The following is a 14,677-nucleotide window of genomic DNA, read 5'->3' on the forward strand; positions in this document are numbered from 1 at the left end:
GAAGACGAGTTTAAGTTGTTCACAGGCTACAAAGCAAAATCATAAAATAAGTACGGTTTCTGGGTGGTTTTTTTTCCCCATTTCTAATGGGTCCACAAGAGGTGGTTGAGAAAATCAGGGTTATCCAGCCTTGCTCTGGAGGGAACTTCTTGGGAGTGTGAAAACTCGGAAATACTAAAAAATAATAAATACACTGCAATAGAAGGAGATCATGGAGACTTACCCCAGACCAGAAAGACTGAAGTTTGAAAATAGAGATTGTTACATGAGGGGAAAAAAAAAAAAAATCAAACTTTCTGACATCAAATTCAAAGACTAGAACTAATGATATCAAAATTTTATGAGCAGAGGGAAGGCCAGTGCCAGATAAATAGGGGGATGAATATAATACTTCAGAAGTACTTGATCAGTGCTCCGGGTAAAGATTGGTATGGGACAATCCTAATGATGTTTGGTGTTCAGAAGAAGGGGATTAGGACAGTTTTAGTGATGCTTGGTGCCGCAAGGAAATGGATTAGATTTTTAATACGAAAACATTTACTCTAATTTATTCAAATATCACCCAGATGAGTTTAAAAAAGAAACAAAAACATACGCACATTGGTCTGTAATTGGGATTAAGGGATAAAGAGCTCTGATCTTTTCTGCCAAATTGCATAAGACCTCTCTGGTTCATGTCTTATATAATAAAACAGAAGTAAAAGGAGGGAAAATGGGTACTTGATGCTGCAGACTCTTCTTACCGTGCAGCAATTAACAGTCTGATGTGGTTTCGTTATCATCAGTGTTTTGCTTCCCCTCTCTTCCTTGTCCTATCTATTTAGTTTATATATTTTTGAGGGTGGGGACAGTCTTTTTCCTCGGTGAGTATTTCTACTTGGCAGTGTAAGGTATGTAATAATAATTAGTAAGAGTCCCCAGGGTAATTTGCTGGATTGTAGTCATATAAAGTAATTACAGATGCAATTAAAACAGAGGACATTTTTGGCCTCTGAGCTCTAGTTTTGGCCTAAAATTGATTGCACCTTACATTGCAAATAATCCCATTAAGGCTGAATGCGTGTGAAATAAATTGTAATTCATCGTGAGTACAGAGGTGGAAATGGAGCCTGAATTTGAGCTGCCGAGTACAACTGGGTACAACTCCTGGGCAGATTGTGCAGGGCCAGTTCCATTTTTCTTGGACGGAGTTAATTTATCTTGCCTTTGTGGTTTTTATTGCCATAATAAGTAAGTTGCTGTAGGGTGAGTGGTCACAAACAGATGTGCTCTGCAGACGATTCCTGACCAACTGAGTTCTCATGGCCCAAGGGTGTGTTTTCTTTGCCTCAGCCATGCTGTTTGTCTGCACTTTTTACCACCAGTTCTTTATTCACTGAAATGTTAAGGCAGTAGCAGGAACATGGGTCTTTTCACTGATTAGTAAAAACATCTAGAATTTATTTAAAACAGCATCTGCAATTTTACTTTATAATGGTTGGCTTGAAGTTGTGTCTGCAAGAGAAGGTCTGGCTGTCCCTTATCTTACTTCCATCTTCATGTAAAGCTTTTAATCTAAACACTTCTAGGTATGATGATATATTCCATTGGCGGGGCAGATATGAATCTGAGGGTAAAGCCTCAGTATAGCCCCCCTGTCCTCTTCTGTATGAGCTCTGGTATTTTTTGAGAGGTGAGGAGTGCAGCGGGCTGCAAGCCTGACACTGGGAGATGGGTAATGAGACCAGATTGTCCCAGGGTGGTGGCAGGATGAAGGTGTGGAGTGTCGTCTGTTCAGCCTTCCAGTGCCAGTCCATGCCTCACCTCTGCGCAGGAAAGGGTTTTGGAGACTTGAGTCCCATTATCAGAATTGCACAATTTGAATATCGGGAAAGCATAGTTAAACTGTGTCAAAACCAGACTGAACCACAGCAGCAGTTACTCTTGATCTTTACAGTCTTTCTGTGGAATAACAAGGTGGTTCCCGAGTTGCAATGTCAGTTCTTCTTCCCCAAACACCATTCCTTCTCTCCCGTAGTTTATAATTTTTAATCTCTTTCAGCCTTTTCTCCAGCCCTCCAGCAGCGTCTTGTCTTGAGATAGAGGAGAGGGAAGAAAGTAGCACAGTGGGTTGAAAAATTAGATCAGAGGCTGGGGGGAAAGATGACCAAATGTTTACTTGTTAATGAAGGCTGGCAGCTGAAAGCTCTGACACGTGGAATCAATTAGCAGTCGAAGCAAACAGAGATCCGACCAAACCCCGTCCTTCCTAATTAGTAGCACTAACTGTGCTCCACAGGTGAGGTATGTCTGCAGATGTGCTTTGCTAAATTTGGCAGATTACTTTCCAGAGGATAGTTCAACTTATTGGCAAAATACTTTACCTCCAAGGAATGGATGTTTTATTATTAGGTTTAGCATCTTTGGCTCATGTCCTGTTGTTTTGGTTTCTTTTAAATTTCTGATTGAATCCAGCTAAATGATGGGATAAAAGCATGGTATATCTAAGCAGAGGTAGAAGCTGTATTCATGAACCACACAGGATTTGTTTTGATGACCCTATTTATGCTGTAGCTTTTAAACCAAACAAAATACGTGATTTAAGCAAGTAACCTGAGCGCAGGCAGCAGCAGAGCTCATTCTCGGCTGGTGTGAGGCAGATCAAAGCTTCCTTGTTTGTTGCTGTTTGCCTGGGAGCACGGTTGAGGTCCCGTTGGCACATCAGATGGTCCCAAGCACGGAAATAGTCACCACTGTTAGAAGTCCTGTGGCTCGTCTGTCTCTTTGTGGTGGGGTTAGTGGAGACGGGAGTTTTGGAAGGCTCACAGGAGTGTGCTGTCTTCCGACCTGCATCAGAATGGCTTTTCAAATAGTATGTGGCAGCTCTTCTTGCATTCCTGCTGCTCCACCTCTTTGTGTGACCCTTCTTTGCACATAGTTGGGTTGTTGTTTGGTTGCACTTCTGACACCTCTTTGCACATAGATGGGTGGTTGTTTGGTTTTTTTTGACTGCTTGCTTGTATTTTCTCTCCACGATGCTACTTTATGGTGTCCACAGAAGCTGGAATGTGGGTGGTGAGAATGCTGGAGCAGGGAAAAAACAGCTGCAGTGAATTTACAGGGTGACCTACAGAAGTTTCAGCCTTCATTTCCCTTGTTAATGCTAAGCTCACGTGCCCTTGTCGTGGCTCTAAGGAGATGCTTTCTTCCCTGTGTGTGTTTGGAGGATGTCTTTATGGCTAGAGAGGGATGGCAGCGTGGCACAGGACCTGAGCTCTGTCCCGTCCGCTCCCATGCACGGGAGCCTGGGCTCCGGTTTCCCCGTTGGTGCTGGAGCTACATCCACTGCAGGGGTGGAATATATGTTTGGCATAGAGAAGCTTTTCAAATGAGATAGCATAGGACTGGATCACTTAAGTTTTTTAAAAAAAATGCATAGGAAAAAGGTTAGTCCCATAAAGGTGTATTTTTAAAAATTTATTTATTTCAAACAGTGCAGGGCCCCTACCTGCTCAGCAGTCCTTTTTGTTGTCATTCACTTGTGTTGAAACCAGCTGCAGATTTCTGTACTTCCAGCAGGTCACCCTGGGCTACAGAAGGGATATTGAGAAGGAATTGCCTCTGAAGTGCCTGGAGGGGATCTGCAGCTGCCCTCGCTTGTATGGGTTGTTGGAGAAAAATAGCATCTCAATTCCGGTTTGTAACTTTTACTGTACTAAAGCTGATACAGGGATATCAGAGCCCGAGGTATCACTGTGTGTCCTTGTTTTATAAATCACAAGATACATCACATTTGGAAAATGTTGGTACTTCTGTGTGAATTGTGGCTGAGGGTTTTTTTCTTTTCTCTTTTTTAAAAAAAAAAAAAGCTGGAAACTTGGGTTATAACTTTTCAAGGTGAAAGGTTGGGTGATGTAGTTAAAGTAAAGAAAGTGTGGGGTTCTGGGCACTTGCATAGATGCTCTCAGTGAAGCACCGAAGCACACGCAAAATCCTTTAGGAAATCAGATAGGACTAAGTGTATACTTAAGTGCATTGTTGGATCAATAACAGCAATATTGCTCACAAAATTTGCATATTTTCTTCCCCCGCTCACCTTTCATGACTGTGATATCAATCCATCTGTACTCACTGAAACTTCTGATGGGAAAGGAGGGATGGAAAATGGCTTATGTATGTGTGCAAGCTGTGCTTTTTTTCATATTATCTGGAAAAGTACTCCTCTAGGTTTTTGTTTAATTAGTTCCTTGACTAAACACTTCACTTGTCAGACTCAGATGATTTTTTTAAGAAGATTGATTTTTGACCTAACCTTTTCTGCAACAGGGACAGCAGTATTTTTGCAATTTCTCATTGTATTTAATACAAAGAAGGCATGTGATGCTTATTTGAAAGAAGTTTGGATGTTTTTATATGGCCATCTGTGCCAGATTTTACTTTAATTCCTTCATTCTGTAGTAATGCTAAATCTGCAAATTACAATTTGACTGCATGCTCTACCAAGCTATTTAGAAAACAAATACCAGAAGAAAAATCTGTTTTGCAATTTTTGTTGCACAATTATGTACACAGAATATGGGCACTCTGGCTGGTTCTGCCTCTTGACTTCAGCATCAAATGGATCTGAAAGACAAGCCTACGCTTACTTGTATTTTTTAAGCTTGCTTCATCAATTCTGTACACTATTTTTCTTCTGAAATACTTGACATGCATTATTCAACGTGGAACAATTGCTGTTGGTATCAGTATGACACATGAAAAACTTGTGGAGTAGATTCTGATAGTTCTGGAGTTTAAGACTAGTCCCCTTAACACCAGTCATTTGGAGTTTAGATAACCAACCTGAATTATTTCCCAGAAAATTATCAGTATTCAGAAGAGTACAGTGTAATAAAGTGGCTTCAGAACAGAAGCAAATAAAATACCTAATGCAGAGATTTGACATCCCTTTAAAACGTCTGTCTGGGAGCCTACACCCAACACGCAGCCGTTACAGATGTCAGAAATGTTGGAGGATAACAAAACATTATGGGTAATGGTGTGCTCCTCTTGATTGTTTTCATTAACTACTTCCACTTCAAGAGCGTGTTTTATTGCAAAATTAATTCTTTGTGTCTTAGTTAAGCATATAAGTGGTGTGCCTGAACTTTTAGTTTTCCATTAGAAGAATCACTTTTCCCCCCCCAGCATTGCAATTTTTATGTTGCCACAAAATTGACTTTATCCTGAATCACAAATCTTACAGCTTCCTTACAGGTCATTAAGTTTTGAGTGAAAATAGTTCTGATTATGAGTGATGGAAGGTATTTCTTTCTTGCATCTGTTGTGGTAGAAATTGGATCAGATTTAGAAATGGCCGAAGTTCCAGCACCTTGCTAGGGAGTGCTTTGGGTCGCTCCCGCCGAGCTGCTTCTGAACGTGACGGGTTTTATGGTGTATGATTTCTGTGTGGCAGCGGGTGACGTTCATTAGCATGTGCGGGTGTTGCAGTGCTTACCAGTGGTTCCCAGAGTCTGGGATTAGCAGTGTCGCGGTCTCAGGCCTCGTAAAGATGTCCCAGGGCCTCCTGGCTGAGCCCACTGAGTGTGAGGTTTGCGCAGGGCTTTGGCAGTGGCCGGGTGCCTTCCCCAGAGCCACTGTTGTTTGCAAGCAGGAGGAGATGAAGAGCTGGGGAAAAGCAGCTCAGCACCAAATGCATTTAATGAAAGCTATAAAAGTGAAGGTAAGATGTGCTTCTGGTCCTCGCTTTCAGTAAACAGAAGGCTTTAACACTGTGGACTTGGAAGTAGGTTTTTTGTACCTTCTTTTGTGTCCCTCCCCTTCTGTTTGGAAGAGGTCGAAATGCTCTCCAGCGCAGCACTGCCTGCCTCGTTCGGCTCCTGCAACAGAAGGGACAGGAGGAAGGCTGCTTCCTTGCTGTCTCCAGAAGTCTTGTAAATCTAGAGAAAGGCAGCAAAGCGAGTATGATCGCAGGTGGGGATAGTTGCATTAGAAGTGAGGCAGCGCCGCTCTCAGCCTTCGCAGTCAGACGTGCTACCGCTGCCTTACCGCACGCTTGCTCGTCAGTGTGCTCCGTGGGGAAAGCTGGCTGGCGCGGCGGCGGGGCGGGGAACGGGTTTGGGTGTAAACCGGGCGCTTTGCAGAAAGTGCGTTCGTGTAGCGAGCAGCCACAGCCTGTGTGGGTGCTTTTCTTTTGACAGCTGAAATAAATATATGCGCCTGTGTGTATTTTTGACACAACTCTGTCAAGAAACCAAGAGATAGCAGCTTACAAACTACGATGCTAGTTTGGGCTTAATACTAGGATCAGCTGCTGGGTTTAGAGTAAACTCACAATATTGCTGTCTGATCTTATAAATTGATTTAAGTCACATTGCCATGCCTGTTTATTTGTCTCCCAGCACAATACCACCTAAGCATAATCTGTACATCAGTGTGTACTGAGGGTAACCTTGGAAGGGCTGTGTTGTACAAATGAACATGGCAAACTCCCCAAAACCAAAATAGTTTCTCTTAGTGGTCCTGCGGCAGAGCTATGACAAAAAGTGTTTGCTTCTCCTCTGTTCCAGCCTGTGCTGCAAGCCCAAGGCATCCCTCTCCTTTCCTAGACTGTTCTTCCCCTCTAATCTTTCAGAGCAGTATTTTCCTTGTTTTGTGGTTACAGTTTTCCTCTCTTTTCCTGAGAAACAAAAATTAGTAAGAGATAAAATGGCTGGAGCCTGGGATTCCTCAATTCTGAATTTTATCTTTTTTTTTTCCTTCACTGACACAGACAGTGATATCACTTAAGTCTTCTTCACACCATGAATTACTTGCCAGTGGCTACTAACACTTTCTCTTGAGGCACTGGTGCGGTTCCATTGCAGGCTCTGAAAGTTCCTTTCAGTCCCTGACTGACAACTTCAGTGTTGTTTCTGGAGGTGAGGCTGGTTTTTTTAGGTAATGGTATTAGTTCAGCCGTGCAAAATATTACTTGCCCAAAGTGAGTAATAGGTTTTGATGGGTAAGTAAAGTATCATCTGTAATCATCATAGCAAAGGACAGGCAAATGATTGTTGTGTCTGGACTGATAAGTGTTCAGAGCAGTTTCTGAGACCAGATTAGTTGTGCCCTGCAAGAAATCATGAAATATTTTTTTGGGTTTCTGTTTAAAGTGCAGTTCAGTTCTCCACTAACGTCATGAGAGTGACTGACAGATCTAATGCGCTGGGTGTTAGACACCGCTGCCAAATCTTGCAAGAAGCTGGGGATGCACAGAGCTCTGAATGCCAGCTTGCTTTGAGTGCATATATATTACACTGAATGAAATGACCGGCTTTGCTGGGTTTCCCATTGAGTTTCGGGGAAGAAAGGTGATTTGTAAGTCGGTTATTCCCAGAACAGCACAGTATCAGATGGTTTTCTTGATGCCAGCTGCTTCTCAAATGGAATTTTGCCTCCTGGTACATGGAGGCTTAGCCAGAAGGGCTGCAAACTTCAGTGTTGTTACTTGATTTACAGTCTTTGGGTTTATTGCACCATTGTGTTTCTCACATTTACCCTCATATAAAGACGCTGAAATCCTCATGTCATCGGAAATAAACCTGGCAGCATCTGAAATGGGATTTCTCTTGAAATGTTTCTCTTCGCATTAGGTCTGATGGTGTATAGAGAAATACAGTGAACCCCTATCCACCCATTTAGACTTCACACTTTTATTTGTTTGTATGAAAGTGCCCTTTTTTTCTTTTTCTTTTTGTTTTTTTTTGTCTCTGAACTAAGGCAAGATGGATGTTAAAAGCCGAAGCTGCTTTTCTGCAGCAATGATGAAGCAGTTTCCCAAGGCTGCACTGTGGTTCAGTGGCAGAAACGAGATCAAAACCGGAGTGTTTCTGACCTCCTCTGCCTCTGGATCCCCCATCTAAAGATAAAGCACAGAGGTCTGGGTGGTAGCATATTAATTAGGAACCATTATCTCTGCCAGCATGGTAGTCATTTATCATTTCATAAATCTGAATCTGCGACTTGGGACTGAATGACTCATCTTAGTTTTGCTGTATCTTCTTTTGCATTAATGTTTCTGAGACTGAAAATGTTAAAGATGAAAAGCAACCACAAATAGGGACAAATGGGGAACATTCGTGCCCAACTATGGCTCTTCAAAATGTTTCAAGTTAGTTTCTGCTGCCTTTTTAATTGCACAGTTTGCTTCCTTTTATTGGGCTATCTTGATTTTATTGTAGATTTTACTGATAGGGAGCATGATAAGAAAAATAATTTCTTTATTATATTTTTCTAGGGGTTTTACTGGATTTATAAAGTTTAGAGATGAAAAAGGCCCATTATTGTATCAGGTCTTCTCTGGTTAGTACAAGATTATTTTCTACACTATGATTTTGACAGTTTTCCTGGCCCAATTTTAAATAAATTCTACAACTTAATTACTTCTGTCCAAGTATCTTCCAACTCCTTCTCCCAGAGGGAGCTCTGTAAATAGTCTTGGAGTTTGAGCTTCTTTATTTTTAAAGCCTGAATGCAAAGAATAACATCTAAAAAGCGATGGTTTTGCCCTTGCTGAAACTGGCATCAAAACATTGGTTACAAACAGGTGTTTATAGATGTACAAGGCTACATCAAATATTAATGTATGGCGAGCCTTTGGCTACAGTTGTTCAGAACCACCTACATAGGCTTGTTTAGTCCGGTTCATAAATCTCCATGCAGCCGTGGCACACGGGGCTGATGGGGGTCTGTTCTGTGTACGTATCCAAGGACACCAGCTGTGGATCCTCCACACCTGCAGTTCAGTTAAAACCGTTGGAAGCTGAACTGGCTTCAGCAGCTTGGCTGCTGCTCCACTTTGCTCCCGTTTTCACCCTCCTGACTCGTTCTGACTAGCCTAATGCAGCTAATCTTCACAATTATGCAGGATTGTAAGTAGGTGGAATTTTATATTTTGGGGAAAAAAGGAGGAACTCCTCCTACGGGGATTAGATTGTGGTACCCAAAGATATTTGGTATTGCAGTTTACAAACGCCTGTCCTGCTTTTGACCCAGTTAAGATAATCATAAATTGCTGTGAGGCTTGAGTTAGAGCTGCAGGAAAGCTCATACATCATATATTATCCTACGTCAGATCTGTGGTTTGGCCTTTGGCCGAATTAAACTTACACTTTCAACCTGTAGGTAGAAGGCCTAGCATGTGAAAGGCTTCAGAGCAGGAGTGGAGTTTGCCTGCCCTAATTTAAGCTCTCAGCAGTTAAAAACCTGCCCCAGCCCTGTATCTTAAGGCACTTTCCAGTGCTCAAGGAGAGAAACAATCTGCCAAAGGCAGATCAAGCACATGGTCCTTGGGTGATGCGTGCTCTTACTCTGAGTTAAGAGCTCAGAGTGACCTTGTTGAACTCCAGCATTCAGATATCAGAGTGAAGACCCCCACCGTGGGCATTTTTGACCCATTCCCACAGGAATGCAGTTGAACCTGTCAGTTGGGCTGTGCTTTTTCAAACTTAACATCAGTGGTTTTGCTCACACTGCAAAAATTAGTAGAGCTGACAGTTCAAGGGAAGGTTGTGAATCTTTTTTCCTTTTTTTTTTTTTTTTTTTTTTTTAAAGCAAGCGGTTATGTTCATAGATTGAAAATATTCAGGTTACGTTTAAAGGGCAGGAATGTACAGTTAATTTATGGTCAGTGTTTGGTTAATGTCTACCGCAAAAATAGTTGAGTAATTGGATATGGGGAGCCCATATAGCAGCATGGCTTTTAGTCGAGTCTTCTAATGGAGCCCATTAGTTTATTTGCTGGGACGCGAAAGCAATATGTGGAGCTTAAGCATTTTAAGAGCTTTATAGCATTTCTAGCATAGAGCCTTGACATTACAGCAGTGTAGAGGGACCTGGCAACAGCCCATAGATGCTGCTGCTCCCCCCCGAGCTGTACAGACTTGTCACTTGTATATACTAGACAAGTTTGTGCACGCACCTGTGTATTTGTGTGTCTGTAATTTTAAATCCTGGTACTCCTAATATCTGGACCGAAGCTCCTACTGGATCCAGAGACCCCAGGATCTTGCCAGTGAATTATAATTGGCAAAAACGTCATACAAATCAAGTAACTGTTAAAACTTACTGGTTTATCATTTTGTCCTCAAACTGCACATACGCTTAACGCTCTTAACTTTGTATTCATATTTACTGAAGTGTCAACGGCAAAATGCAAGTTTGACATTTTTTCCCATCTTTCAAAACGTATTGCTCTGAAAACCCTTCACGAAATGTAAGCAATGGGCCTGTTTACTCTTGTGCCTCTTTTTTTTGTTTTGTTTTCACACCCTAGTTTTCTTTCTTAAAATTAAATAAAGACCCCAAAGACTAAGCAGAAAGATGGAGCAGAATGCCTCGGAGAGAATCATCAGCATCCCGACAGCAGACTGCGATATACTGAATGCCTTACACTGGAAAGACAGCATTGGTACCTTGCCTGGTAGCAACATACAAGTAAGAACCCAAGGAACGTGATACACAAGTGGCCACCATGCCTTTGGCAGCACAGAGTATTTGCAATATATTCTGCAGTTTGGAAATAAAAGTTGTGCAGAGGAAATGCTCTGTTTTAAACAACTGGGTTGGCATTAGCAAGGAAGTGGTGAAATTTCAGTAATGTTTCTGAAAGCCTGGTGATATTCCCTCTCCCCTTCTAATTTCTTGCTCAATTGATTTCTAAAGGCAGGAAGTATTTTAAGTAATTGTTTTCTGCTAATAAAAGTTACGGGCCTGATCTTCCTAATTCTCAGTAATGTCCATACAACATACTTAGGCAAGAAATCCCGTTAATTTCAGCCCAGCATGAGAGAGACATTTTCTCTGAAAGACAAATTTTCTCAATTTGTGGGGTTGAGTCTTTAGGTTCTTTTCACATCAGTGGTTGTTTTTGGCAGCTTTTGACGGCTGTCTGTGTGTTATGTATTCATGATAGAGACAAATACAGCTCTCGTGTAAATCAGAACCAATACCTGATGGTCACAAACACGGTGTTCTGTGTTCGATGAGGGAGGAGGGTGAGTGTCTGTTGACTGTCTCCCAGATTGCCTTCAACTGTTATTTCAGTTCAATTGCACTTCTGGTGGCTGAAAATGAATACGTAAAATTGCCCTCAAGGCTGCAAGTTCTGAATCTCAGCGGGAGGTGGGGGAGGAAGGATCAATTTCAAGTGAAATAAATTGGAGCTGAAGGGACTTGAGAGCTCTGAAAAATCAGGTTGTTGGTATCACATCAGGCATTCAGGATCAGGACCCCCACCTTCTCAAGTGTTGACAGACTTCCCCTTACTCCCCTCCTCCTTCCTTTGTGCAGAAAAGTCTTCTACATGGGCTGTCAGACCTCGCTTAGGCTATGAGGAAAATGCTTCTGCTATCAGGTGTTGAGAGAATGTGGATGAACTTGCATGCTTGGAGTGTTTGAGATCAGTGGCTTACACTCCACAAAACTGACATGAAATTGGGGCCACTGACTTTCTAGGAGGTCCTTTGGATGATTATTTTGCAGTGGCCTAACTTTCTCCCTGTATTTAATCAAAGTCATTATACTTCTGCTTCTTAAAAGAGCTTAACTGTGTATTGTCACAGGTTTTCTCTTCAACAGCAGTTAACATTCCTTTGCAGAAACAGCTGCACTTTTATTGATTCCTCGTAATGGTAGAGAATCAACAAAGCACCACATTATTTATTGGACTGAAAGACACCAGATAATATTGTATCGTTTCATATTAGATGATCAAGTATCAGAGCACTGAGGACCATGGTTAGTGAGTCTGGTAGAAGTGTTTAGCTGGAACATGATCACTAGCTGCACAGGAAGCCACTTCATTCTTAAGATGCCAAACACTTCTTTTTTCCCTGCAGAAATGCCAAACACTTTTTTTTATTTTTCTTTTGCCATTTAATCTTTCCCCCCTCTCTTCCTGCTGTATTCCAGTTCTTGCATGCACAATTAAATACATTTTTCTTTAATCCCCTTCATAAAATTCTCAGGAATGACAGATTATTTCTGGAGGGTTTGTGTGGATTTCATATTAGCAAACATGCTATATTGGACTCCTTAGTGTAAAGGAAGGTGCAGTCCTGATAGTAACACAGTTACGCATTTTCAGAACATAGGAATGAGGGATATTGCCTTGAAGAGTCTCAGGATTAAACTGGAGGTTGCCTCCAGGGATCAGCCAGTCCTCAGCATCAGATCAGAGACTGTTAATAAAGAGGCTTATTGTTTTTTTAATGCAGATTTATGTTTTCTGGGGCCTGGGCTGAGCTTCACCAGTTCATGTGGCTGCAGGTACACTGTCAAATTACTACAGGAGGAAAGAACAGTCTCCTGTCTTCACTGGTTTGGGCTGAATCAGAACTGTTAATTTGTATGCAGGAGTGCCACTACCCCAGAGACTAATCTGCTAATACAAAATGACATTGGCACCCTTCCCCACCTCCAGCTGCGAGCTCTGCTTCATGCGAGCTCTGCTGCTTAATGGCACGTAGAGCTGTGGAGATGCTCCTTCCACTGACCTTCTGCTCATGATGCTGAGCTGTCCTTATCAGCCATGGCAAGGAACCCCTGGGATCTGCACCATCATGCTGCTGATCTTCTGGCCTTCAAGGAAAGTGATAGGTTTCTTCTCTAAACTGGATGGTCTCCTGCAGGAAGCTTACTCCACTTAGAATTATCACTTCTTTGAAATTAGTTGTTTCTCTTCGTGCTGAAATAAAAGTGATGCTCTGTCTCTTCAGGGCTGCAGAGGAAGAAGTGAGCTTTTTAGAAGCAAGTCCAGCACCTTTTAAGCTTTAAGAAATACAGGCTTCAGATAAAAAAGAGGGAAGAGGGGGAAGAACATTTGGGCTAAGGCTGTGATAGGGTGCTGGAGCCAGGATCCTGAGCCCGGGAAGCATGCAGGAGCAGAGGAAGAACGGTGCTTCTCAGTGCAGTGAGGAGCCCTGCTGCAGAGTGAAGCAAATGCTTTTAAACTGGGTTTAGCAGGTTTAGAGCGAAGAGCGGATGGCTGAGAAAAGATCTCAGACTAATAAAGTGCTATGAATAAAAGCTTTGGAGCAGAGCTTGCAAATGCAACCCACCTTTGACTTGCCTCTTTCGTTCTGGAGTTCAGTAGCTCTGTATTGCAGACAGTAAAGAAGATCAAGGAGTGAGTAACCTTTAGAACTATTTGCTCATCAGAAAGGTGACTTTTTAAATATATATTTTTTTGTGCTCAGTTGCCTTTGCAGATCAGGACTAATAAAAGATGCACGTTGACACTGTTTGACACACTTTAATAATTTTATCGGGACCAATGAAATGTTCCTTCATAGCCTAAGAACTTTTTTAAACTTAAAGGATGAGAGTCTCTGAAGTCTGCCACATATCACTCCCTTTCCATAGCTGCCCCACGGTGCGAGCGCTTCGCTGTGTGTTTAGAAGGGTTTTCTTACTCTGCATCTGAATTTACTCTTGGTGTGTAGTAGGACAGTCGGCGTGTGCGCAGGGTTGGTAGGGAGCAGAGGATGGGTGTGCTAGCAGAGCCTCTGTGGGAGAGTCACCTACCCCAGCAGCTGATAAGGGTCAAAACCTGGGGGAGCTGGGACTGAGAGTGGGGACACTGTGACTCCTGGCCATGCTGGTACATGTCACCTTCCTGTGGGTGGCTTCTGTTAGGTGTATTTCTAAGTTGTTCAGAAACGGTTGGTTTGGACTTGAGACACTCTGTCTTTGGGTCAGGGCCCCACTGTGGCTTTCACTAACAGGTGGTACTGTGCAAGGCGGAGCTTATCAATTGAAGAAAGGCTACTTATTTCTATGTCTGCTGTTCTTCAACAGTATTGCCTTAGCCTATCCCCGCATTCCTCTGCTCCTCTGGGAAGTTCATTTCCCACCAGACTGTCAAGTGTCATTGGAGAAGAGTTGAGAACTGCTTGGCCTCTTGCAGCTCCAGATGTTGCTGCGTTTGTGGAGGCCCTGCTGTCGCTGTGCTCTGAGGTCTTCAAAGCCCAGCCAGCCCCAGCTGGGGGGCGTATTGGACAAGTTCTCTGCTGGAATGTGATCTTCCTGTCAACAGCTGGGGGATTCCTGCTTATGTTGAGATTTTTAGGGAAGTTGCTGTATGTCATAACTGTAATAAATGTAATTGTCCTTTGTTGGATGAATTTGAACTGTCAGAGCAGAGTTTTGGGTTGAACTGCTTTTCTGAGGGTATTTATTCTGATGTGTTCATCAGGGGTTAAGGGCTTATAAGGGGGACACATCCAGAGCAGGTAGAATTAACATTGCTTTCCTTCACTGACAACAAAATGCATCGCTGAGGTTTTTTGGGGGCCTGTTGGTGGCATTTTGAGGAAGAGTTGTGTTGGGTGTTTCTCTTTTTTATTGTTACTTATTTTTAATGCTTTTTAATGTACATTCAGCTATTTCTTTTTGTCCGATACCTAGCTGCTCCTCAGGGAATCCTATTCCTTCCTGTTTCCCTTCCTAGTCCTTTTACTGCTGCTTATTTGCTTGCTTTCTTCTCTTACTTGCAGTTCCGTTTAAATGAGTTTGGACTGCTAGAAATCATTACTGAAGTAGAAGCAGAAGCCATAAAAGCTCTTTCAGCCTCAGCAGTAAATGCCATCCCAACCAGCTTTGCTCCTGCTGCTGTCAACGCTTCCGCTGCCTCTAGCACTGATTTGGAAGGTGAGCT

General features: G+C 42.5%; 1 protein-coding gene across 7 annotated transcripts in view; it reads left to right on the forward strand.

The window, feature by feature from the left end:
* Positions 1 to 14,677, forward strand: part of LOC141954668 (lethal(3)malignant brain tumor-like protein 3) — a 51,974-nt gene that overhangs the window by 450 nt on the left and 36,847 nt on the right. For 2 of the 7 annotated variants that reach the window (XM_074894387.1, XM_074894390.1), the window contains exon 1: positions 14,590 to 14,670. The exons of 2 other annotated variants lie outside the window; for them this stretch is intronic. Coding sequence is in view for 1 of the 5 variants with exons in the window: in XM_074894391.1 (XP_074750492.1) it covers positions 14,602 to 14,670 (69 nt within the window). In the remaining 4 variants the exon portion in view is untranslated. Of the gene's footprint in view, positions 1 to 3,623; positions 3,676 to 14,516; positions 14,671 to 14,677 lie in introns of those variants that run through there. 3 more of the 7 variants (XM_074894391.1, XM_074894389.1, XM_074894395.1) reach the window with 3 other exon arrangements.

The sequence above is a fragment of the Strix uralensis genome, chromosome 25 (assembly GCF_047716275.1).
Source record: "Strix uralensis isolate ZFMK-TIS-50842 chromosome 25, bStrUra1, whole genome shotgun sequence".
Lineage (NCBI taxonomy): Eukaryota > Metazoa > Chordata > Aves > Strigiformes > Strigidae > Strix > Strix uralensis.